This window comes from Gymnogyps californianus, chromosome 1, assembly GCF_018139145.2.
Source record: "Gymnogyps californianus isolate 813 chromosome 1, ASM1813914v2, whole genome shotgun sequence".
Taxonomy (NCBI): Eukaryota; Metazoa; Chordata; class Aves; order Accipitriformes; family Cathartidae; genus Gymnogyps; species Gymnogyps californianus.
This window is the reverse complement of record NC_059471.1, coordinates 95,934,031-95,957,891: the sequence shown is the minus strand read 5'-3', so window position 1 is coordinate 95,957,891 and position 23,861 is coordinate 95,934,031. Positions and strand designations below refer to the sequence as shown.

The following is a 23,861-nucleotide window of genomic DNA, read 5'->3' as shown; positions in this document are numbered from 1 at the left end:
GAAAATTAATTTGGACAGGTGACTACAGGAGAAATGCATTTTGTATACCATCTGTAGAAGATACTAATATGATTTCCTGAGAAACCAATTAGAAATCCCACTCATTGTTTAGGAGAAGATAGGATGTGTTTGCATATTATTTGGCTAAATCATACAAAACTCATTTCTAGTATGAGAACTAAGGATCATTTTTTCGTCTCACCTTGTGTAATTATACCAATCTACTCATCTGAAGCAAATCCCAAAATGTTTGAGGGATTGATGAGTTTTGCCTTCTGGCTCAAGGCAGGATAAATTCCCCTTGGGCCTGTAGAGTTGCCTCAGAAGAAAAGCATCCAAGAATGAAAGGCAAAACTGGCCTCAGATTGTACGGAACCAAGACACAGTTTGGTATCTACTGGAAACAAGGGGAGGCTTTCTGTTTAATTTAGACACATTAAGGCTCAAGTTTTTGCCACCTCGTTTGAGGTGCTTCCGTCAACGGGGCTGCCGAGACACAGTTCTTGCCTGGCTGGTCCTCCTCTGTGCGGTGAGTGGGGAGAGAGGGGCTCCTCGCCTGGTGGTTCAGCCCATGCAGGACTGGAGGAGTCCTACGGACACATCCTCCTTTCTCACTCTCCGTGTAGGAGGATGCCTAAATTGATGGAGTTTCTAACTTAAGTATCTCAGTTATGTGTTTCAAATACATGGGATTCACTCATATCTAATGCATGTGTTTCACTTGTTCGCAAAGACATTAATAGCAAGGTTAGATGTTTTCAAAGAGCACATGATATTTACCCACCTAGAGAGCAATTCAGGAGCTGAAACACAGTTGTCTTGTGCCTTTGAGACATCTGAGGGCACCTTGTCCAGCCTCCAGCTGCTGCTCCGAAAGGCGACAGCTCTTCCAGAGGCCATGTGTCCTAAACCAGCCCTGCGCAGGTGGCACAGATGCTCTTTGGATACTGAACTAGGCAGCTTCTACCTCCCACCAACTGCTGATGGAAATTAGGTACTTAAATGCTTCCTTGGGGTATTTAGCTTTGGAGAAATGCAAACAGGGATAACGCAAGCCGCGTGAATCTAATGTGATGCAAGTTAATAAATCGCATGTTAATAAATTGCATGTTAACAGGTAGCTGCACATGTAATGTGTTAATACATAGCTGTCCTTTATGCAGGCAGGCTATACAATGATTTTGTTGGTCACTGGAAACAAAAACAAAGGCATGATATTCCAGTCAGAATATTAGCGGTGTTTGCTAGAAAAGCCTTCAGTTAGCAGCTGAGTGCCAAGTTAAGCTGTAAAAAAAATACACCTGAGTAAGAGGGTTTGTAAGTTGATTTTAGTTTGCATGATTTGTACAGTCAGTAGCAATAAGCTATTCTGAAGCTAGGCTAGAAAAAGCTCAAAAATGAATTTTAAATAGCTGTGATAAGCTGTGAAACACACACTAAGGGTCTTGTCCACTGGGTCTTTACCAGTGGCTGACTCATCCCAGTTTTCCATTCTTCCTGGCCTTGCTGAAAGAGGCAAACAAAGTTGTTTTGAGTTTTTACGTCCGTTGTAGGCCAAAGACAGTCTCACTCGGTGTTTTGACAGAATGGGAGAGATACCTTTTCTAATTTAGAAGTAAAGGATTATTAGCTGTCACCCAGGGCTGGTTTTTGCTATGTGCACAGGGAATTTTCTGTTAGCAATTTTTACAGTCCCTCCTTAGCAGAACGGCCCTAACAAAATAATCAATATCCATCCAGCTCCATTTACTCTGGCATCTACAGGCTCTATAGACTCCCTACCCCCATCCCCACAACTTCAAGGCAGGGGAAAAAGCCTCATCCAAATCTAAGCGATCCGTTCATCTGACCTACAGCAGAAAGGGTCTGAGCAAATACAGACCAGCCTCACCTGCCCAAGGGCATACTGTCATGGAACGCCAGTAGTAACTTTGGGGGGGTCTCATCGAGTGCTGTTCCCTCTGGGAGCAGAGACTTGGTGAAGAAGCGCTCGAGGAAGCAGTACCCAGCCGAAACACCAGCCTTGGGCTGATTGGGTTTGCCAAATGGCTTGGTTCGCTCCCGCACCGCCGTCTAATGGGATTCAACACTGCACTCGAACATGCTCTGATGCTTGGATGGGAAGGAGGGGAGAAAAGGAAGCATATTAATAATGCACTGAGGCATCCTTTTCAGCTCTCAGGCTTTTCACTCCCAATTTGCATATGCTCCAAGTTGTAAGAAAACACTTTGCACAGCAGTGTTGCATTTAGCAGAAATTACATTATAATTTCAGATGTGGAAACTTCTATTCCAGGTCTGAGGCAGTAAGATGTCCCATCAGGCAGCACAGTCATTATCTTAAACAATTGAAATGCATGCTTGCACTTAATCAAAATCAAGGGGAGATGTTACTCCAGCCTCCACTTGCCAGTTCAGCCCAAAGTGGAACAAGAATATAAAACTAAATTAGAAACTATGTTATTTCCCAGTAATTTCTTTGTGAGCTGGAGTTTGGCCAGAGTGCTTTTTTCAGAGGTTGCCTATTTGAGCCAACACCTCTAACTACCTCTGTAAAGCAAACTGCCCCCAAAGAAAGCCCCTTCTCAGAGGAGGGGAGTGTTCAGGTGCCTTTAGGATCTGTGCTCACACTTTTCTTCCAGCTCCTTCATGCTGCCAAACCGCAGAAAAGACTTCAGCTGCCCTTCAGAGGAAGTCTTGCAGTGCCAGCAGAGGCGTGGTGCCGCAGCCATTTCATTGCCCTGATTTCTGCCAGGGACTGGCTAGTACTGGGAAGCAGAGGCTGCAGGGATGGAGCTTGCCTTTCTCTGCTTCCTGCAATGTGGCATATCAGAGCTTGGAGGTGGGTGAGAACTAGGGCTTGAAGCTGGGGACTTGCATCCCTTTCCTTTAGTGTGTTTCCATTCCAGAGTTCGATATTTTGGGTACCCAACAGAAATGGTAAGCACCAGTGCAGAAATACCCACTGAGACCTTTCTGCAAATCGAAGTGTTAAGCTGCTGCCACATTTTTGTTTGCAAAGTGATAAAATACTGCTATTATGTAGCCAGAAGATGGCAGCCTTTATTTCAGCCTTGAGCCCTGCTGTGCCGTGCTGCTGTGCAGCAGACAAGCGGCCGGCCACGCTTCAGCCCAGCTGTCTGCAGCTGGTGTCTACTAACAGTAGTCATCGTCCCCAAATGCTAGGCTCTGCCTTTTGTAATTCAGCCGGACATCCTGGATTTAACCAACGTTTTCATGAAAATGATGGTGCTCAGGCTATAATCCAAGGAGTTTTCAAGTGAATGGTCTGGCCACGTAAGTCCAAATGCCAACACAAACAGTAATTATGTCCTTTGCTTCATTTTCAACCCCATCTCGAGTGGAAGCAGTCTTCTTGTACTGTGAGTGGCAGCGGAGCTCACAGTTAGATTTCATAGAGAAAGAGTAACAGTGGGAAGATAGAGATGGCAAAGGACGACTGTCTTATATTGTCTTGCGCTTGGTAAGGTCATAGGCAGTGCAAACTCATACCCGTCTGATCCGTTCATGGGTATAGGCCAGGGCACATCACATCTCCTGGGACCCCTGGAAGAGGAGACCGGCAGCTCGGAGGCACTGCTGACCTCCTCTGGCACCCAGCAAGCTGCCAGCACCGCTCTGCTAAAGCTTCCCTTTCCTCTTGTAAGTAATGCGCTCTCGCTTGGGAAAATTTTTTCCCTGCTCCTTCTATGTGTCCTGGGTTATTCTGTCTCTGCTATGTAAGATGAGGCCAAAAAAACCCCGAAGAGAGCAAGAAACAGGGAACAGAAACTGCAAAGCCAAGCGTTACAAATAAAGAGCAAAACAGGAATTGCAACTGAAGCCTGAAGCATTGATTGCCAAGTGCAGGAGCTGAGTGGGAAAAGAAAAAGTTACAGTTCACTATCAAAGAGCACATTTAATTTCCCCTTCTGGATTTTCACCAAGATGAAATTTGCTTTCTCTGTGTGTGGAAAGCAACTGTTGCAGGGAACATTCACAAAGCAAAATTGTTTGTTTCCAGCTGCTCTGTGGAAGAAAAACAGCCCAAAAGGAAAAGAAGAGAACCGACTAAAGTCATGTTTCCACAGAAGAGGGCTCTGGATTTGTCCATTTTTCTATTCCTTGATGCTGCTGTCAGGGACTGGGAGCTGAGCTCTGTGCAGAGAACATAAGACCAGTCCCCAGCTTTTTCCTGGCATGGTTTCTGGCTGGGGAAAGCCCTTGCTGTCAGGCAGCAGAACCTGGTCAGTGGGACGTGGGAACCGACTGGTGGGAAAACTGCACGTTACGGCCCGTCAGACTGCGCAATGTAGGCACATCCCCCCGGGTGGTATATATAAAATATATAACACTAATTTCTGCTGGTGGTTGGGGGTATGTTTGATCCTTGGAAAAGAGATCAAGCTTGAAACTGGGGGCTGGATCAAGCATGGACTGGAAAGTATTGCTGGTGAACCACTGTCGAAGAGACCAAGCACAGGCTGCAACCACTTGCTTGTCCAGAGTGGATTTTGAGGCTGGATGTACCTTTAGCACCCCAGGTGAATCTGGTCAGACCTCCCCCTTGCCCCATGTGAGGAGCACGGCTGGAGGGATGCTGTCTGACCTGGGGGAGGTTCACGTCCGCTGTGCCAAAGCATGCAGCCCCTGCAACCCGGTGCTTCCTCCTCATGATGGTAGCCCCTTCCCAGACCTCTCACATGGTGGGTTTCCAACCAGAGGGGTCTGGGTTGTCAGTTCCCACGCTGGGCATTTTGGAGGTTGTGTGATGGGCAGGTGATGAGGGAAGGAAAGCCTCGCTGGGCCGATGGTGCAAAAAAAGCCAGCCGGTGGCTCTCCTCCCGCACCTCCTGCCTGTCCAGCTCTTGGTGGCCCAGCAGCCCATCCTGTTTCAAGGTCCCTGTCCCCATGGGGCTGGTTGACGGCAGCCAGGGAGGGGGCAGCTGTGCCGCCCTGCAGAGGCAGGAGCTGCAGCCAAGGGGAGCGGGGCAGAAAGGAGGTATGAAGCGTCAGCGTCTCACAGGAGTGTTTTTCCATCCCCGGTGCCAATTTCTGTGGCTCTCAAAGGTGTTGAAAGGCTAATTATGTGACATGCTATGAGGGGCTTGTGGTATCTGTAAGCAAAACCAGCAATTTAATTAAAGAAGAGGCTGGTTCTTTCACATGCATCATCTCTGCTTGCCTATTTTGGACTGCCTGATCTATCTGCTCCGTGGTGCTTCTTATTTCACTGCTAGTATGGAGGATTAGTCTGGTTTTTTTCTCTCTTTCCCCTCTGCTGCTCCTTCTGCCAGTGCTTGCTCTGGTCTTTGCTTTATTTCCAAGCATCAGACAGCAGCTTTTTCACCTGAGGCTTTCCCGTTTCCCAGGCGTGTCAAGGCAATTCAGTTCCCATCCCGGTGCTGATGGACTTGGTGCAGACCTTGGCCTCTCCCGTCTCACCCCTTACTTTGACGGGACAGAGCATCTCCCACCTCTGCCAAGGGAGTGTAGGGCTCTTCCTCCAAAAACTGGGGCACTGAGCACCCCTGGTTAGGAAAGGTCACCAAAGGCTTTCCCACCCCACAGCCCAGGTGAAGACTCCCAGCAGAAAGAGGTGTTTCCATGGTGCTTCAGCCTCACAGTTTTAATAACGGCAGCAGCTCGCTTGGAGAGTTGTCAGCAGTGATAAACTCAGCCCCATTCTGTTTCAAAATTGGTTTAAGAAAGATGCCTGGCTGTTTAATATTTAAGCTAAATGTTTAATGTTTAAACAGGGAAATTGTTCTGATTGTCAGAAAGGGCATTAAAGCAGGATGGAAACTGGTCTATAATCTCTGACAAACGCTGCCCTTTCTCTGCAGCAGTGTGGTGCCTGGGAGCTGCAGAAGTTTCAGAAATGCCAATTTTAATCAACCTCTTTCATTTCACTTGCCGCTTACCACTCCCACAGCAGTAAGACGTGCTTTTTCCCTGCGAAGTGGGGAACATTGTACCTGGCCCTGTTTAACAGTTTGAGACTAGTTCAGCTGAATTGAACTTGCACTTCAAAACCCAAACAAATTGCAATAGAAATGTGTGTGGATAAGGTGAAAAGCAAAGCTGGACGGTGTCGGCTTATGGGTGTATTCCAGATGATTTGGGGTCTCTTTCACACATGCACACAAAAGCTGTGAAATTCAGATGTCAAGTTTAAAGTCAGCACAAAAATGAATGGCTCTAATTGCCGCAAATACATGTATGAATGAATATTTTTGAACAGATACGGACAGTGTTTTTCAGGTGGTGCAAATATCCCCCTGGGGGAAGTGTGTAACGGTGCAGAACCTTTTCATGCTTGTCAGGAGCAAGCCTGTGCTCCCTCCCCGAGCCCTCAGGTGGGCACTGTGGCCGTGCCAGGCTGCATGCACAGGGTAGTCCTAGTGCACAGGAATCCCTGCTCGGTAATGGCTGGAGCTGGGGAGAACATAGTCAGCATGGAGCCCTCGAGTCAAACAGCAATTCACATTAGTCACTTTTGCCCCCTTAAAATGTTCCTAAAGTGGATGCTAAACCGACCTGTCAAACGACCTGTCAAAAATCCTTTAAACAAGCATTTAATACTACAGTTTAATGTGTTCAAAATCCAATGTTGCTGCTTCCTACTGAGACTATTCTCTCCTTTCCAGTGAGGGAAATTTGAAGTGCGTGTGTAAGTTCAAGGTAGATGGGAAAGTTGAAGCTGAAAATGTAGATAGTCTTCTTATAAATAATCTGTTCAGGCTTTTTTTTTCCCCAGAGAAACTGGTAGTGGCTGGCTGATCCTCACACAGAATGGCTGAGAACAATGAACAAAGTAGCTCAGGAGACATGTACTGCCTGTACAACCTTTTCTGTGCGGTGCTTAACACTGGCACCGTGAGCACCTGTTCACACCTGATGACAAGGGGCCACCTGAAGCACCCCTTCCCTCTGGAAATGGCTTCTGGTTTGGAGCCCACCAGCACCTAGGCTGAGATTGGTCTGCACTTACAGTGTCTACAAGTCTTTTGTACAAAAAAGTGAGAGGACATACGAATGCGGTTGAAGCAGAGGCCAGGAGCGAAGTCATCTTGGGTAGGTAGGTATTTCTGTTGGCATATACATATGGATCATATCGAGCAGAGCAAGGGTTTGGTGGCTGCTGCATGTGATGTGCCTAGTGATTTAATGCACTAGAGAAACACCATCTTCCACAAACTCACAAAAAACGATGCAAGAAAGAATCTGAAGAAAAGTTTATAGAAGAACTCCTCTTATCAAGGTTTCAGGACTATTGGAAGGCACAGTTCACCCATGTTGAATGACAGTTGAGTTCATGGACACATACAATGCTCACATCTCATGGCAAAAAGACCCCATAATGATGGTATGTTGTGAAACATATATTCCAGACTTCAGTTAAACACTAAAGTGATTATTTTAAGTGTATCATGTACATAGTAAGAGCGGAACAGGCAGATGCATCCAATTACTGTAATTTACAAGGCAGTAATTCAAGCCCCAAATATATTTCTCCTTATTGGAGGAAGGCGGTACAGATTACGAGCAAAACGAGGGGCAGTGAATTGACAGGGAGCCAGGAAGCTGCTGCCATTTGGAAAATAACAGCTAGCACCTGCTGCAAGTCGGAGGGGCTTGAACTTTGCTAATTCATTTCACTCCGTTTTAACAACAAACGGCTGGGCTGGATCGGATGCTCTTGGGCCAGGAAGTAACCAAGAGCCACGCCGTGGCCATGCTGCACTGACGCAGGCACCCTGCAGAAATGATAAGCGCAGATGTTTGCTCGGTAGCAGGCAGAATAAAGTCCACTTGCGCTTCCTCTCTCGCCATTTAGCGAGTTGCTTCGTGCCAATTACTTCTTTTCATCCAGGTCATGGTTAAGTTTCATGTTGAGATGATTAATAATTAATCAATCAATCAAACGCATTTGAAAATTAATTTGGCAATTCTACGTCTGATTGGCATGCTAATCTCTTCTGTGCAGCAGGGATGTTATGGGAATAACCTCAGACATTCTGAGCTGCTAACTGAGGTGAATACATAAAGGCATTTATTATCTCGTGTGGTAAAAAATAAAGCAGCGAGTGGAAACGAATGCATTCTCCAAGGCCTCTTTGCCTTTTGGGAAAGGTGTGATCTGCATTTTGCCTTGCTTGTATTAGGACTATACCATCCATATTATCATGTCCAATCAAAACAAATAGACAAGGAAAAGGCAAATTTGAAAAACGCCCCCACAGTCGATTTATTTCTGTTTAGCTGGTAGGAACTGCAGTAGATTTGATGCATTAATTATGGTACTAAAAAGAAAAATCACAAGGAGAACAACTTTTGCCCTTTCCAGCTGTCTGTGCCACTTCTCTCCAAAAATAACACTCATCTGGTAAAAGGGAAGAAGAGGGAGTATGCAGCTTCCACTGGACGTGTGGTCCCCACTAGTTTCGAATTAGTAGTCCCTTTTTATAGGCAAATAGCCCCGCAGCAGCCACAGAGGTGAAACACACGGTGGAGCTAAGCAGGCACAGCAGTCCTGGCACAGATGGCAGGTTCCTCTCCCAGAAGCTGGTGGTGAACGGTCGGGCTGGGACATCCTGGGGGAGAGAGGAGATGGTACCACCACAGGGTCTCCCTCACCACATGAGTGGGGAGGTGGCAAACGTCCCCACTAGGCTGGGGAGATCACAGGTTTTTCCCAAGGACCAGACTGGGCGGGGAAGGAGGGTCATGCCTGTGAAACACGTATATTCTGTCATCCCAAACAGCCACAGGACAGTGAAGGCGGAGTTACTTGTGACTGGAAGGAGGTCATATTTGGCTTAAAACCATGGCCTGGGACTGGGCAGAACTAGGCTGATTTCCTGCATGTTGCAGTCCCCCAGGCTCCGAGATCTTTGTCCCTGGCTCTTGGCCATCCACCCCTCAGACAGGGGTAACAATATTCCTCAGTTGAATCAAAAAAATGAATACCATCAGCATGTGAGGTAACCAAAACCTTGCCTGGGGGCAGGCCCCATAGGAATCGCCAAAGCAGGGACTGCAGCCTGACCGAGGGGCGCGCGCCTGACCGGGTGACAATGAGAAAGTCTGGCTTACCTTCGACTCTGGCTCTGGCATCCAAATTTCATTCTCTGAGATCCTCCCCATACTGTGCAATATCTAGAAGAAAAAATTATTTGTACCATGTGAGAAAAAATTAAAACCCACACTACCTTCAGTTTTGCAAAAGCAGAGCAAGTCAGAGCAAGGTGACATTGGTAAAAGGCATAACTATGACTAGCTGAAAGTGCTTTGAACCAGAAAATGTCTAGTGATTTCTCTGTTTGTATCAGCAAAGAGAGAAGAAGGAGGCAGTTTTGGCAGTTCGTGTAAATATATGACAGCTGGTCATCAAACAGTCATGTGCCTAACCAGTGTTTTAAGGACAAAAGGATACTTTCACAGAGGAGTCATTTGTAAATAGTAGGACTTCACTCAGAAATCTACACGAACTATAGCTTCTCCAGACGTTTATTTTAAATTTTTTTCTGAGTACAAGTAAAAATGCTTTTTCACATGACAGTTTGAGAAATAGCAAGGTGAGGTTACCGCCACATACTCGGGACGCAAAGCCTGTTACAAGTGACGCTGCTTGGATCACAAACTAGAAAGAGGAGAGATACAACTCTGGGACTTTCAAAGCATACAATTACGAAGTTATCTCTTGGCTATTGAGGCAGTACAAAGCTCATCGAGGATTTTTATTGAGAATAAACTGATTGTAACAATCATGGCCGTTCTTGGGGACAAATGAATGTCTCCAGAAGAGACAGCTAACCGTCTTTGTAACTACTGCTCACAGGCATGGAGAAAAGAAAAGAGAAATTAGGTGACTTGAAAGAAAGCAAGTAATGAGGATTATAAGCTGAATACGACGTTCTGTCAAATGGAAGCAAAGGGCTGATTTTCCCTTAAATAACAGCTCCGTGGCTCTGCCATACAGTCATTGTAACTGTAATGTACACCCTTTAATGGTTTTTTTCCCTCCCTCCAGACTGTTGTAAAGGGATTTCACTATGACTGGGAACCCAGCCCAATGCGTGTCATTCTGAGGAGATTTAGACATTATCAGAGCCGCCCATTACAAATTCATAAAGCCGAGCTAACGGTACTCTCTCATAAAAGGAGAAGCAGAAGGGATAGATCAAAAAGGAGAACAATGCTCAGATTTCCAGATTGCTGCATAGGAAACAGCTGCGAGCATTTGTAATGACTTAAATTACTTTTAAAACACACAGTGATTGATTTCTTAGAAATCGTGGCAGTATATCTAAGGGCAGCATCAGGTTGGAGGGTTTTTTCCTCTAGACATGAGGTATACGGCATGAGCTTCGTTTTAAGTCTCCAGTGCAGCAACACACTGAGTAATGTTCTGATTCAGGTGAGATTCTTGGCTTCACTTTATTCAATAACAAACTACGTAAAGTTTAAAAAAAAAAAAAAAAGGCTGTGGTTCACATCCTTTTCCGGGATTCTTCCCCATCAATTCTAGGAGCCTCTGCACAATTACAGGGTGTGATGCACAAAATCAGACCCTCCAAGCGGTACTTAATCCTTTTTAACCTTTTAATAGAGATGTTGAAAGCAAACCAATGGTCTGTACCTCTCTGGCTGCTCTCTCTCCTGCCTGTACGGCCCCCTCCATGTATCCACTCCATTGGGTAGCTGTCTCTGTGCCAGCAAAGTAGATTCTGTCAAAGGGCTGGCGAATGATCCTTCAAAACAAACGGAGAATGTCAGATGACAAGTAACAGGAAGGCAACGATCCTTCTAAAAGCAATTTATGGGCTTTGATGGAGCGCTCAACTTCAGTTCTCCAGAATTCCTGCAGACCTGGGCTGGGGAACATGGTGCAACAAGCTGTCCCTGCAGGACCACCTACTTGCTTCTGTACACAAAACTCAAGATCTGAGAGAGAGAAAATCTAAGGCATAAATCAGTGTGCCCAGCTTCTGTGCAAAATAATACGAGCCTTATTTTAGTGCTGGGATAAGAGATAATCCTAACAGCCTCCAGAAATGCAGTGCAGCTGATATAGATTTACGTCTTCTGCATGGCAGCTTTGTTGTTATCCTGCCATTACAATGGGATGTGAATGATGTTTTTGCAGTGACAGGCCTGGCTGCAAGTCCTGCCAAAAGGGGATGGCAGCTGAAGGCCTCAGCATTCAGGGGGTTGCATTTGCCCAGTAGGGTTATATAAGTCAGCTCCTCAGCCATGCAAAGCTGCACAAGCATCCCAGTCAACCCAGCCATAGGTAATGAGCTCCCTTTCCCACAGAAAGATGTGCTTGCTCTAAGGGCTCCCATGTAATCCCCGATTAGGTTTTCCCTGTCTGCCTGACACCAGCTTCCCCAGGTCAGGAGCCTCACCCATCACTACCCAAGTGTTCAGATAAATTACAACAGAAGAGTCTGTGCACGAGATGACTTCTTCCCACACACATCTTGGCACAGAGGCAGGGTGTAACTCTGTGACGGACATGCTAAGGAGCTCACGCTGTGATGTGCTACATGGTTTGTCTGGTCTTCGGCTACGGACACAAGATTTGTCTGGTTGTTCCTACTACGTGCTTAACGGTGCCTTCCACACACTTTTCAGTGATATACCTAGTATTAATCAGTATTTTCTAACAACACATTCTTTTAGAAACACAGCAATTCTGCATGGGTAGGGCACGGGAGGCTTTGCTGGGTGGGAGGAGGGAATGAGTTTTCATGTAAGGGTTTTGTGTCTTCCCCTTATGATATGACTCAACGGGCTTCACCAGAACCTGATGCTCCACCTGCACAGTTAGTGAAGACTCTTCATCTGTCCAAGATGTGTGCCCTCAAGGTCTTAGAAAGCATTAAAGGGATCTATTGCAAATACTGTGTAGCAGCAAATACTGTAAGTAACCTAGTGGGGAAAGGTTTCATGGCTCTAGCGGGTCCCTTTGTCACTGGGTTTTGTTTCCTTGAAAGTCACAAGAGAAACTGTGCTCTTACTAAAGTCAATAGCAAGATCCTTGTTAGCTGGGGAGCAGGGGAGGGTTGCTCCCTGCTTGCAACCCTGGGAAAGAGGGTTGGAGTTCCCCCAATATGCTACATATGCTGTAAGTTTGTTGCATAAGATATATCATTGTGCACGAGCTAAGAAATGTAAAGTAGAAAGCAAAGCATTCTGTGGTTTACCTTCCATAAGAATACATTATGCCTGGTGGGAAGTAGGCTGTGTAACAACCCCCTGAATATTGCTCCATGCTCCAGTTCTTTTCTTCATAATGCACAGGCTGGAAGTATTAGCAAACATTAGAGAGTGAAACAGTGGCAGAAAAATTGGAAATAAAAAACAAATTTTCTTTGAAGAGGGAAAAAACAGGCTAAGGATACCTGTCAAAGGAGTGCCATGTTATCTGGCTAATGCTATCCATCTGCACAAAACAAATCTTTGCACTTTTACAGAAGCACTAGCCTCCCATGGGGAAATGACCATGCACTGCCTTCTCTTTTCTTGTAAAGAGTGAGACTGGCAGCTCTTTTCTTCCTGTACTAGATGCTGCTGCCCTCCTCTTGGGAGTACAGATTGTATGGCACAACATGCAATTTTAGGTACACATTTTAGGTACCATCCTAGGCTTCATCCTCCAGAACAAAGGAGCAACATTACTGTACAACAGAGGTGAAAACAGGCAGTCATTTCTTACATGTAAAGCCTCTTCCATCCCCATTGCCTTGGCATATGCCTCACAGATCTTCTTCTTCCTATATGAAAATAAAATCAGAGTCAGGAAAAAAAAGGTGAAAAATAACCCTCTCAGCTATTGCTTTTCTCATTAAAAAAAAATCACATTTATTGCAATACATTGGAAAGAAAGTTGGGTTTGGCTTTGTTTTTAAGTCTGATTTCAAGTTCTTATCTTAACATACATATTTCAAATGCTGATGCCTAAATGTGACATCCAAAATGGATCCAGGGAATGGGAAATGAAGGTTGATTTTGGCAATGAGCTCTGAAAAAACAAATCTTTGTACAGTCATTTTAGGATGCAGAGCCAATTCATTCTCATGTTCACTGGTGTAAGACCAGAAGAGAAGCAATATAAATCAGTGAAATCCCTACAGATTTACTATAGCTGAGAACAAAATATGAGCTGGAGAATACTACTCACATTCCTAAGCAAAACTCCTCTTTCACTTGCACGTGTACCAAAAATCACATTTAGAAAGTACTGTTTGTTCATTTCACAGACTAATGGAGAAACCATACTGTTGTAAACACGGAGGTTTAAAAATTTTATCACCCAGTCTGAATGTGAAGGACACCCAAAACTATGCATGTCAGCACTCCCTATATCCCTGGGGTGAAGCATCATTCAGTGGGGATGCAGTCTCGGAATGTCTTCGGAAAAACCTTCTCAGTTCACATAGACACACAGAGCTGATAAATTGTAACATGGAAGAGTGGGCAGGACTTGGAAGCTCAGAAATATCCATAACTGGATGGATACTAGTATTAGTGTCTTGGCCTGTTTATGCTAAAACCTCAATTTTTGCCCCAGTATTGGTAGTTGCACTGAGCATGTGTATACATGCATATGCACACACATATCCGCACATCTATTTCTGTGGGGAAGCATCCCAGAGAACTGACTTATTTCTGAAATATTTACAGTTTCTGAACTCTTACCTCTCTTCCTTACTGAGATGGGCCAGTTTAACAGCCTTTCTGGTAAGGATGAAACTGCAAAGAAAAATATGGCATATAAATATCATGCAGTGTCAGCAACCCAAATGATTCACAAGCTCTTGCTTGAAATGACTCTAAAAAAAGACGGGCAAAGCACTTTACCAGTACGTTATGGGCTTGACATTTTTTCATCATACCTCATCACTTAATAATTACAGGTCACATGGGTGAAAAGGCCTGTGTGGGGTACCCTGGGGAGTTAACTGAAAGGGAGAGCATGCATTCTCTAGGAGACTAGAGAGGCACAAGAGGCTTGTCAGAAGTGTTCTCCTCCATCTATGAAGACTGTGGGAGTGGGCACCACTGATGTAACCTGGCCATTTCCCCTCTTCCTCCTCCTTCCACTCCTTCATACAAAAAGAAATACACATTTGTAAGTATGAGCTAGAAGCTCTTAACCCCATAATGGCAGGGAAAGATCCATCAGGTTTCGTGTCATCTATGGTTATTCCAATTGGAGACTCTTCATCCTCAATGATGAAGGAACCACAATAACCTAAGGGGGGAAAAGAAGACAAAATGATTGTCAGAGAAACTTGTTGATAATCATTGTTTCTGATAGTAATGAGCAAGGAAAATTATCCATAAAAGGAATTGTACAGTAATTCCTTCATCACCAATAATACCTACATGTCTGAAGTATTTTTGTAACAATCTCTCTCCTCTCTGCCCTCTGACTCTGGGAAATTTTGTATACTGGCTTATAAAAGTCATATTTAAATTCCTTTATTACTTAGCAAGGAATTTCTGGGGATTGTTTCAAGTCCCTTTGGCTATTTATATGAGGGGCAATAAACATTAAAAATAAATGGATATAGCAAGAAATATGATGGTTCATTCCATGAATAACTTTGGCCAAAACAACAACAGCAGTAACAAAACCCAGTGTAATTACATCCGGTCACCGCAGGCTCAAATTTACACCCTGTATTGATTTTGCTGATGATAAGACTGTCAGGAATGGTGTCCCATAACAGTAATGCAGCAGAAACATGGGCCGGCTAATCCAGTATCACAACAGTACACATTTCAGATGAACACACAAAAAATCCCATATAGATAACAATGTATAAACCTGCTTACATTTCTTTCTAATCCCAATGGCTGGTTTATGCCCTGAGACATGCAAAATTACATTCTTTGGATTAAGAAATATTCTCGCCCAGTGCAACTCTCAGTATAATTACACAGGAAGAGGAAACTAATCTGTTCATACAAATACTTCTGGAAATGGTATCTGTTAAAGCTGAGAAACACATGATTTTGCAGCACATGGAAAAAATATCTTGAGTTAAACAAAAAGCTAACCTACTTTTTCCAGTCCTCTGAGATATCAGGTCTGTAGAACAGAGGATTAAAGACAGGGAAAGGTCTTGGTTACACCTTAAGCTCTCCTTGTCATCTGCTGTAAATTCCCTTTGGCTGCCCTAACTCTGTCCCCGGCAGGGAGAAGCAGTGACCTGCTGCTGCAGGGTCACTGCTTCTGTGCATTGCAGGTTTCAGCAATGCTTCCCAGGGAAACCTTGCTTGTTCTCTCAGTCATCCCTCCTCAGCTAGCAACAATGAGATTCAGGATCCTGTTTGGGTCTGGACTCATCTTTGGGACAAGGCCTGCACTCAAGCTTGGAGGAAGAGCTCTCCTTTCTAAGGAGCTTTACCTTTCACTTTTCTATGTGTTTGGTTTTGGGGTCTTGCACATTTAACCCCCTCTTGGATTTATTCCCTGATAGACAGCAGAGCTTCAAAATTCGCATAGCATGGGGCTCCCAAGTCCTTCACTTTCACCACATACATACCCTTCCTCTCCCAGAAGGCTTCCCTGTAGTACACCATGCATTTTATGACACACCCCATAGGCAAACGTTGAATTAACTGGTTTCTCTTTGGCGGCAGTTCTGGTTTGTAATGAATCTTCGTTGTCAGGATTGGAGGGATAGCACTGATCACGTATTTGCCCTGAAATGTAGAACATAGTCAGTACAGACAAGGTGCTGCCTCTCACTGAGCTCACCCTGCAGGACATGTTTGAAAGATGCTCTTATTAGTTGTTAACAGCTTTCCCACACCTGACTTTGCTACTTGGCTTTCCCACACAGATATTTCCAGGTGACCAAAATAATTTTGCCATTTCAGAAAAAGCAGCTGGGAAAAACATGTTGTTTTGTGGTTAGATGATTCTTGACAGCTTTCTGGACACTACAGGACCAGAGTTGAAACTTGGCTGGAGACAGGTGGGGAAATGGGACAAGATAGATCTTACGGCATAGGTAAAGCTGCCTTTTATCATCCCCAGGAAAATATGACCCACATTTGTCCAAATTATAAGTTGTTAAAAAAAAAAATCACTTTTGTGCATGTTCACAGGATACTACTTCAGGACAAGCAACACTGACGGTAATTTCAGCTTTCCTGAACACGCTCCATCCCTCTCGCAGGTCCTGTGTCTGACTGGAGCGATGAAGGACGCTCTGCTTCAGGGCTCAGGGTGACACTATATCACAACAGACGCTGCTGCTCTCAGGCGCTCTCATGTTGGTGGGGCCACTGAGTGCAGGAAGCCCGTCTCCTCCAACTTGGCTGCCACTCAGCCAGCATGGAGGGAGAAGCCAGTGGTTTAACTCCGGGGCTTAACAATCCCTGGGGGAGGGAGAGAGTCCCTCCTCCAGGACATCCTTAGACCGGCTTCTCTGCCAAACAGCCCCTTCCCTTTCTGCTAGCTTTCTCTAAATATCCTCCAAACACTGCCACCACTGAGATGGGGGTCTTGCAGACCGTGATGGTCCTGCACAAACCCCCGCGGCAGGCTGGGCTCTGCACGCAGAAGGGAGCTGCCGCCTTGTGGGTGCCACTGTGGGTAATCATGTACTGACAGAGCATTTCACAGCACCACTGCACAGGGGCAAAATCTTACTAAAGGCATTTGAAATGTCTTTTTTTCTGTTCTGCAAACCACAAACTTAGATATGAACAGGAACGTTATTTTTGCTTTCTCTGAAATGGTCTCAATGCAGAACTAAAATGTTAAAATATAGAATCACAGAAAAAGTTAAGGCAGAAAAGGCAGAGTAATGACAGAAACTAACTAGCAGAACACTAAGAAGACACCCAGTCATAAATAAATCTGTAAAGCAGGTTTCAGAGTGTCAGCATAGTCCGAGAAATAGACACACACAAATGGGTACTTCCTGATTACATCTGGCTAAGAGCTACAGCAGATGTATTCCCCCACTAAATGCATACTCTACTTTTATTCTGATCAAATTACCTCATATATCTCATGGTTCAGAGTCTCCACAATGACATTATCACCTGTCTGATCAATACGGACCACAGGTCTCTCCAGTTTAACTCTGCCTTTGAGGTGTTCCATTATTTTCTCTGATATCTGACCAGAACCCCCTTTAAACTTCCTCTCCTGAAAAACAAACAGAAAAGAAACACAAACAAAAAATCACCAGCATTAATCACAATGACATTGAAAATGACTTCTGCTCATAATCAAGAAACTCCAGGCCAGATCTGCAAGTCCTAAGGGTGCATAAAGAAGCCCAGACTTTCAGAAGAGCGAAGGCATAAACCTGAGCCTCAGTGGGGATTGCTGCCTAAACCACTTTTGCAATAGCTTCTTCAATTAGCTGGCTTAAAGACTCTTGAAGCCTAGAGAACAAACACATATAATGCAGGTATTCTAGCTAGTATAAACATATCATTTCATTAAAAAGAGGTTTTGAGTATTTTACCCATCACTGTGCTACCAAAACCCTCATGTGTGACAAAGGCACCAACTTGCATCTGTACAGTGAAAGCCTGCACCAGCCCAGAAGCAAGACAGATCTTTAACTGGGTCTGGCCTTGCATGCAGCAGGCAATGAGCTTTATCTGTCCCTGGGAAGACACAAAGACATGGCTGTCTGGAAACAAGCACAATCTGTGACACGTATTTCCTTGCGATGTCTGTGCAGAGGCTCAGGGGAAGCACTAACACTCTTTCATCTACCAGCCACCAGCGTTATATCAAGCAGCTCAGTTTTACATATAAGACACTGGCACTGGCAGGGAGGAAAGGATCCACAAAGTCTTGTGCTGAAAGACTAAAATGGATGCCTGAAGAAGTTTTATAAGACCCGTCATGGCCGCTAAGTCAGAAACTCTTAGCATTTTTGCTCAACTGATTTTGATTGGGGTGAGGGGAGAGGGAAGGATGGTAGAAACCAAGACAGCTTGCCCCATCCAGGCACAAAGAAACGGAAGTGCTCTTCCCAGGCTAGCCTTCCCCTCTCCACATGTCTTACTTAGCTACGACTATCTTGGGATTAATTTTATATTTAATTCTTGCTGCAACACCTCGCAGTTGCTGCTGTGGGACAGCAAATGTGGCTGAGGGGCTCCTGAGGAGGAAGGCTCTTCGGTCTTGCTCCTACCTCAGGGCAGCATTAGCTCTGCTTACATCCTTCCTGACACATGTTGTCTGTTCTTACCCCAATGGACAGATGTTGATGGAGACTTTGAGTCTCTCCAGGCAACTTCTCTTAATATCTCCCTATCCTGGCACACTTGGAAGGCTGTGGTACTGTATCCACTTTTGCTGTTGGTAGCTTAAGCCTGAAATGCTACGTGTGCTTTCTGAGGCTGCGTTAACTGAGGTAGGAGGCTAGTAAAGAGTGCCGACATACCACATCCAAATTACTTTGACAGCCCCCTCTCCCCTTTTCTGAAACTTCATCCAGAACAATCACATGAAAACCACGATGTTCTGCAGGCAACCAGCACCTGCCACAACCAAGGTGAGAAACAGTCAGAAGTAGCTCATAAAACATGCTGCCATGTGAGCTGTCCCAAGAAGGAAGGGCCTTTTGCTTCCAACTCTTGTCATTAGAGGCTTTAATGCCAAAAAAACTTATTTCACTCTGAAGTACACTTGCTTTGAACTCCTGAAAACATTAAAATGTGCTAAGTAGCCCATAGAAAATAAACTGGAAAAAAAGCAACAAAAGAGCAACAAAAGGACTGTGCTGAAGTGAATGCAGGAAAAAACAATTTATTAAATTGTCCCAATTTATCCCAAAGCCTAGCTAATAAAATTCCTCATTGTACAGAGTTAGCCAAGAGGGCTGGTCCACCCCATGAGAACACAACTGTCTCCGGTGCCACATGCACTTGGTGTTTTGTCCTCTTTTCATTAATTGCAGGGCTTTGACGGGTACAACACTCCACTTGCTCTTTATGGTTTCAAGAGAGGAGGAAGAACATGAGACATTTTGTACCTGGCCCCCATTGGTGATAGAGAAAATCCTGGCTGTGCCCCCACATTGCCTCACATACCACAGGAACCAGAGAGCAGAGACTTCATGAGGCTCAGACGTGACGTTGACGTTCACAAAGAAGGTGGCAAATTCTTTAGCAGCTCTGCATGAGACACAGGAACCAAAACAGGCAGTGAGTAAATGTGACTTCCTGACTCCTTTCAGGATTTTCTTTGTTATTCTCAATAAGGGCTGCTTTCGCAAAGTCAGAAAAGCCAAGATGATTTATATCTGTCTCATTTTTTAGTCTGTAGTGAGACTGTTTCAATGGGTTTATATCAGCAACTCCCTCCCTCCCAAAGCATTTACCCATCCAGTTTGAAATCCTACAGATTTCACCTTAGTTATTTCTTTAAATAGTTTCCCAGCTGCTATTCCTTTCATCAGAACAAATATTTTTCTCAACAGGAGAATGCATTTGGTAGCCAGTTAGTGAAACTCTTCTGCATTTCTCCTCTATGGGGAGCTCATCGGGCACACAATTTCCAAGGTCTGATGGGTCCCAAGGGACTCAACTAGCCACGTGGTCAAGACATTCCCTATCTCCCATGTAAAACTGCTGCACAGACCTTTTGTGAAACCAAGAATCAGACATGGTAAATAACCCAGAGAAACCAAATTGGCAATCTTTGCCATAAATATAAGGAGAGGGTCAGCTGCCTACCACAATAAGTCCTCTGAACGTAAACAGTGTTACAGCAGCAGGAAATGAGGACCTGGCTATTCACATTTCTTTCATTTGTGGCTACAGATTGCTAAGAGAATTGAGATCATTTTGCAAAGACGGACTTGGACAAAGTTTCATAAAACAACATGAATTTATAATCATCTGCTAAAGGAAGGAACTTTGCAAGTTATCATCTGGGCTAAAATATGTAACTTACAAACTTTTATAACCTCATTTCCCTGGGTATGAAGTCCAGTCACTTCTATTTCATTAGCCAGGATACGAAAACATCCTGCATGCAAGAACCCTCTGCCACAATCCTGAAAGCACCAAGACACTAAACAGTTGTAGCAGGTTCAGGCCTGAGAAATGTGAAGAGATTCTCCAGGATCAGTAGATGGTGATCTGTGACACATGACAAACAAATCTTCTTTTATAATCTTGACCAAAGTCATATAGAAAATGCTGCAGAAGAGCTTTTCTGTTTAGGGCACTATGGTTTTTAACTATGTGTAGAAAAATCTGGCTTGGCTTGAAGATCTAAAATGGCTTTTTACTGAGTTTTTGAACGTGTTTCACCTGAGCACATCCATTAAAACTGGAGTGCCACAAAACCATCGGCAGTAGAAGCAGTCTTGCAGAGAAGCATGTTACAGGAGAGATCACTATAAACCCAGTTCTGCTTATACTCCACCAGCTCCCTGACTAAGAGGAACAGTAAAAACTAGAAAAGGAAGAGCCAGTGCACTTGCAACAGAAAGGGTAGTTCAAAGTAACCGAGTTTGCAGGCAAATGGCTCATAAAACTCATTGTAAAGAAAACTACAATGCCACAGAGAGCAAAAGAAAGGCCAGACAGCCATACCTTGTATCACATGGAGCTAGAGCAAGATTTAAGCCAGCAAAATAAATTTCAAACAGAAAGTTTGGGTCAGGAGGCTGCAGGCACAGTGCTAAACCACAGTCAGAATAAAAGGGCAAACAGAGCATAGCTGCACAAATAAAAGATGCTGAATACAAGGGAGGAGAGTGTTACAGAATAGCACAAGGGCCAGCACAGCAAGCGGGGACACAAGTGCTCATATAAGCACACTTCTCTTTTTGCCTTATAAAGAGAATTAATTGAAAAAGGAAAGGAAGAAAAGAGTACTTCCAATTGTTGTCACCTCATATTGAACACTGTTCCTTATTTTCTTCGTACAGTGTGGTCCCTCACAGACATATAAAACACACTGGCCATTTTCTAGGTGATACAACACCTTGGGCCCTCTTCCTACCAATGAGGGTTGATGCTCTGTTGGACCTGCTACTCACAAACAAGGAAGACCTGTCGGATGATGCAAAGGTGAACGGCAGCCTTGGCTGCAGTGGCCATGGGACTGTGGAGTTTAAGATTCTGAGAGGAGCAAGACAAACAGCAGAATTGCAACCCCGGATTTCGGAAGAGCAGATTTTATCCTCCCCAAGGACTTGCTTGGCAGCATCTCATGGGAAACTACCCTGTAGGGCTAAGAGGCCCAGGAGAGCTGGCTGGCATTCAAGGACAGCTTCCCAGGAGCAGAGGGAGGGTGCACTGAAATGGGCAGAGCTGAGCAAGCGCAGCAACAGGCTTGCTGGGACAAACACGGAGCTCCTGACCAGGCTCAGGCACAAACCAGCCAGGGAGACGAAAGGCAACAAGAAAGGTTGCCTCAGCTGCCTTGTTTCCCTCCAAGGCTTTCGGAGGCCCAGCAGGCACTACTGCTGAAACAAGGAGCTGCATTTGAACATCTCCAGAGTTTCCAGAGCCAACAGCTGCTCAGTCCCCACTCCTCGGGTCTTGCGCTGCCCCATCCATTGAGCGACCACTGGAACGCAGCTGCCCTCTGGCACGGCGTGCTGCTTTCCGATGTGTCAGCAGCACCTGCCTACTCCGCGGTACACGTGATGCAGCTCACGCAGTAAAAGCAGACACATATGATAACTGTGCAGGAGAGGACATAGCCAAGAGTCAGAGGACATCACTCCTCAGCTCCTAGCCTGCCGTGGGGCTGGAGAAGCCACCTCACCTCCTTCTGCCTCCATTTCTGTGCCTGCAAGTGACCTTTATTCCTGCCTACAAAGCGGAGTTTTATTTACATGTTGCTTTTCCTAAAGACAAAGGCACACGCTCTCCAACTGAGTGAAGTGAAAGCACGGTGGGAAGAGCCCATGCTGTCACTCCTGTGTGCACAGGCCTGCTGAGGCAAACCCCAGGTTTCCCCAGCACCTTTAATCCCACCTGCCAGCCAACCCAAGTACTACCATACCACCTTATCCTCCACAGGCCCTCACCCACCGCCTCACAACAGCCCATCACAAAGACCAGCCTCATCTCAAACACCTCCTGCTCTCTCACCACCTGTACCCCAGCTGTACTCAGCTGTACCCAGAATTTGCCAGGGAGCCACTATCATTCTGCAGCTGGATTTCAAAGTGAATAAAGAGTTATGTACTTGGTCCAGCAAATCTTATTTATCAGCTCTTTCATGGTCATTTTGTCCCATTCTTCAGCATGCGGAGCGTCCCATGGTGCTTCAAGAGGAATCTGGAGACAGAGGCAAAATATTCAAGAAATTATTCAGTACTATATCATTGTCTGATCATAGCTAGTTAGTAGCACAGAGTTAATTTGATATGTTGGCCAGGAGTTGCTTTTGTCCCCTGCACATGGCTGTAAATTTGGAATAAATTCACTAAATGGAATAGTTTCCATTCACACATTTGGGCATGAATTGTACCATGACCACCAAATCCGACTTTGTCTGACCAATGAACTATATCCCTATGTTGGGACTCATCTGGCCTTCAGTTGTCCAGAAGTGAGGTGTCTACTCTAATTTAGTTGTCTTGGTGCCCTCTAACAGCTGAGGGAAAAATTCTTTCTCCAGTCAGAGATTCAGTCAGTTCCAAGATGGGTATCCAAAGGCCCCTATGTCTCTCTGTTAACTACAGAGGGAGCAAAAATCTCTAGATACTATTAAGTTATTTTTAGACAGTTAAATTCTTAATAATAATCCATTGCATCTAAGTACCATAACATGTGAGGACACTATCGTATATTTGAATCTTTAAAAAATATGTATTATTTGACAAAAAAACGTGTAGTATCATGCACAAATTTGATTCTGCAAAACCACATAAACCCAATGAACTTTGCAGGAATATAGTTAGTTATGCTTGAAGGTTATTGTAAGCTAGGGCCCCTGGTTTGTAGCCAGATTATAAGGCAACTGATAAATATTTAAAGGACAGTATGACACCCCAGGGGCTACTTTTTGCACACAGGAGGATCTGCAGTTGTACGGCTTGAACTTTGAAGGCATTTACTGTTTATGAATTTTAGAAATAAAATTTTAGAAATAAAATTACTACGAAGCCAAACTGGAGCCGAGTTTAGGCAGCTACAAAAAAGAATCATCCTTACTCAAAAAGGCTGTCATAGGGGAAGGGGAAAAACCCTTCTTATCTCCCAGCTCATAGAATGGTTTTCCCTGGCATGAGAAAGTATATACACTGAGGTTCAACCTCATTTTTTTCAGATATATTAGACACCTCTAGATCTTTTTGTATCCTCTCATAGAATCATAGAATGGTTTGTGTTGGAAGGGACCTTTAAAGGTCATCTCGTCCAACCACCTCTCAGTGAGGAAGCCCTGTTATTCCTGATAGTTCCTGGGCAACATACGTATCTTTCCTGATGGATGTTTCCTTTTTTTTATATTAAAGAAGCAAGAAAAAAGCCTGCCAGAAACAAAACAGAACAAAACCAGATTTACTCATGGTGACATGAGCATTGTAGGGAACAGATGCAATTTATACTGCCTACCTCTTTTCCCAGCTTGTCCATGGTCCTCCAGAAGTTATTGTAATCCAGATAAACTAAGGGATTCCATGTTGAAGGGGAAATACCCGTGAAATAGCGTGACTTTCCCTAAAATACACATGAGAACATAAGCAACTGAAACACAACAAAGCATATCTTCATTACTCAAGAACACAAAATTCTCAGTCATCACATGGTTGACCTTTTGCCCCAAAAGACCTAGCTTTTTTTTTTCTTTTTCCCTTTTTTTTTTCCCCCTGCATATGCATGTAAGCAAT

At 44.6% G+C, this 23,861-nt stretch overlaps 1 protein-coding gene across 1 annotated transcript in view; it reads right to left on the bottom strand.

Moving 5' to 3' along the window:
* Positions 1-7,223: 7,223 nt before the first annotated feature.
* Positions 7,224-23,861, bottom strand: part of LOC127012819 (amine oxidase [flavin-containing] A-like) — a 39,155-nt gene continuing 22,517 nt past the window's right edge. The window contains exons 4-15 of the mRNA XM_050891245.1: positions 23,587-23,691; positions 22,214-22,305; positions 19,035-19,176; positions 17,036-17,185; positions 15,567-15,726; positions 14,170-14,266; positions 13,711-13,764; positions 12,728-12,785; positions 12,216-12,313; positions 10,646-10,757; positions 9,100-9,162; positions 7,224-8,597 (exon numbers count right to left, since the gene is read on the bottom strand). Coding sequence (XP_050747202.1) covers positions 8,442-8,597; positions 9,100-9,162; positions 10,646-10,757; positions 12,216-12,313; positions 12,728-12,785; positions 13,711-13,764; positions 14,170-14,266; positions 15,567-15,726; positions 17,036-17,185; positions 19,035-19,176; positions 22,214-22,305; positions 23,587-23,691 — 1,287 coding nt within the window. The 3' untranslated portion in view covers positions 7,224-8,441. The remainder of the gene's footprint in view (positions 8,598-9,099; positions 9,163-10,645; positions 10,758-12,215; positions 12,314-12,727; positions 12,786-13,710; positions 13,765-14,169; positions 14,267-15,566; positions 15,727-17,035; positions 17,186-19,034; positions 19,177-22,213; positions 22,306-23,586; positions 23,692-23,861) is intronic.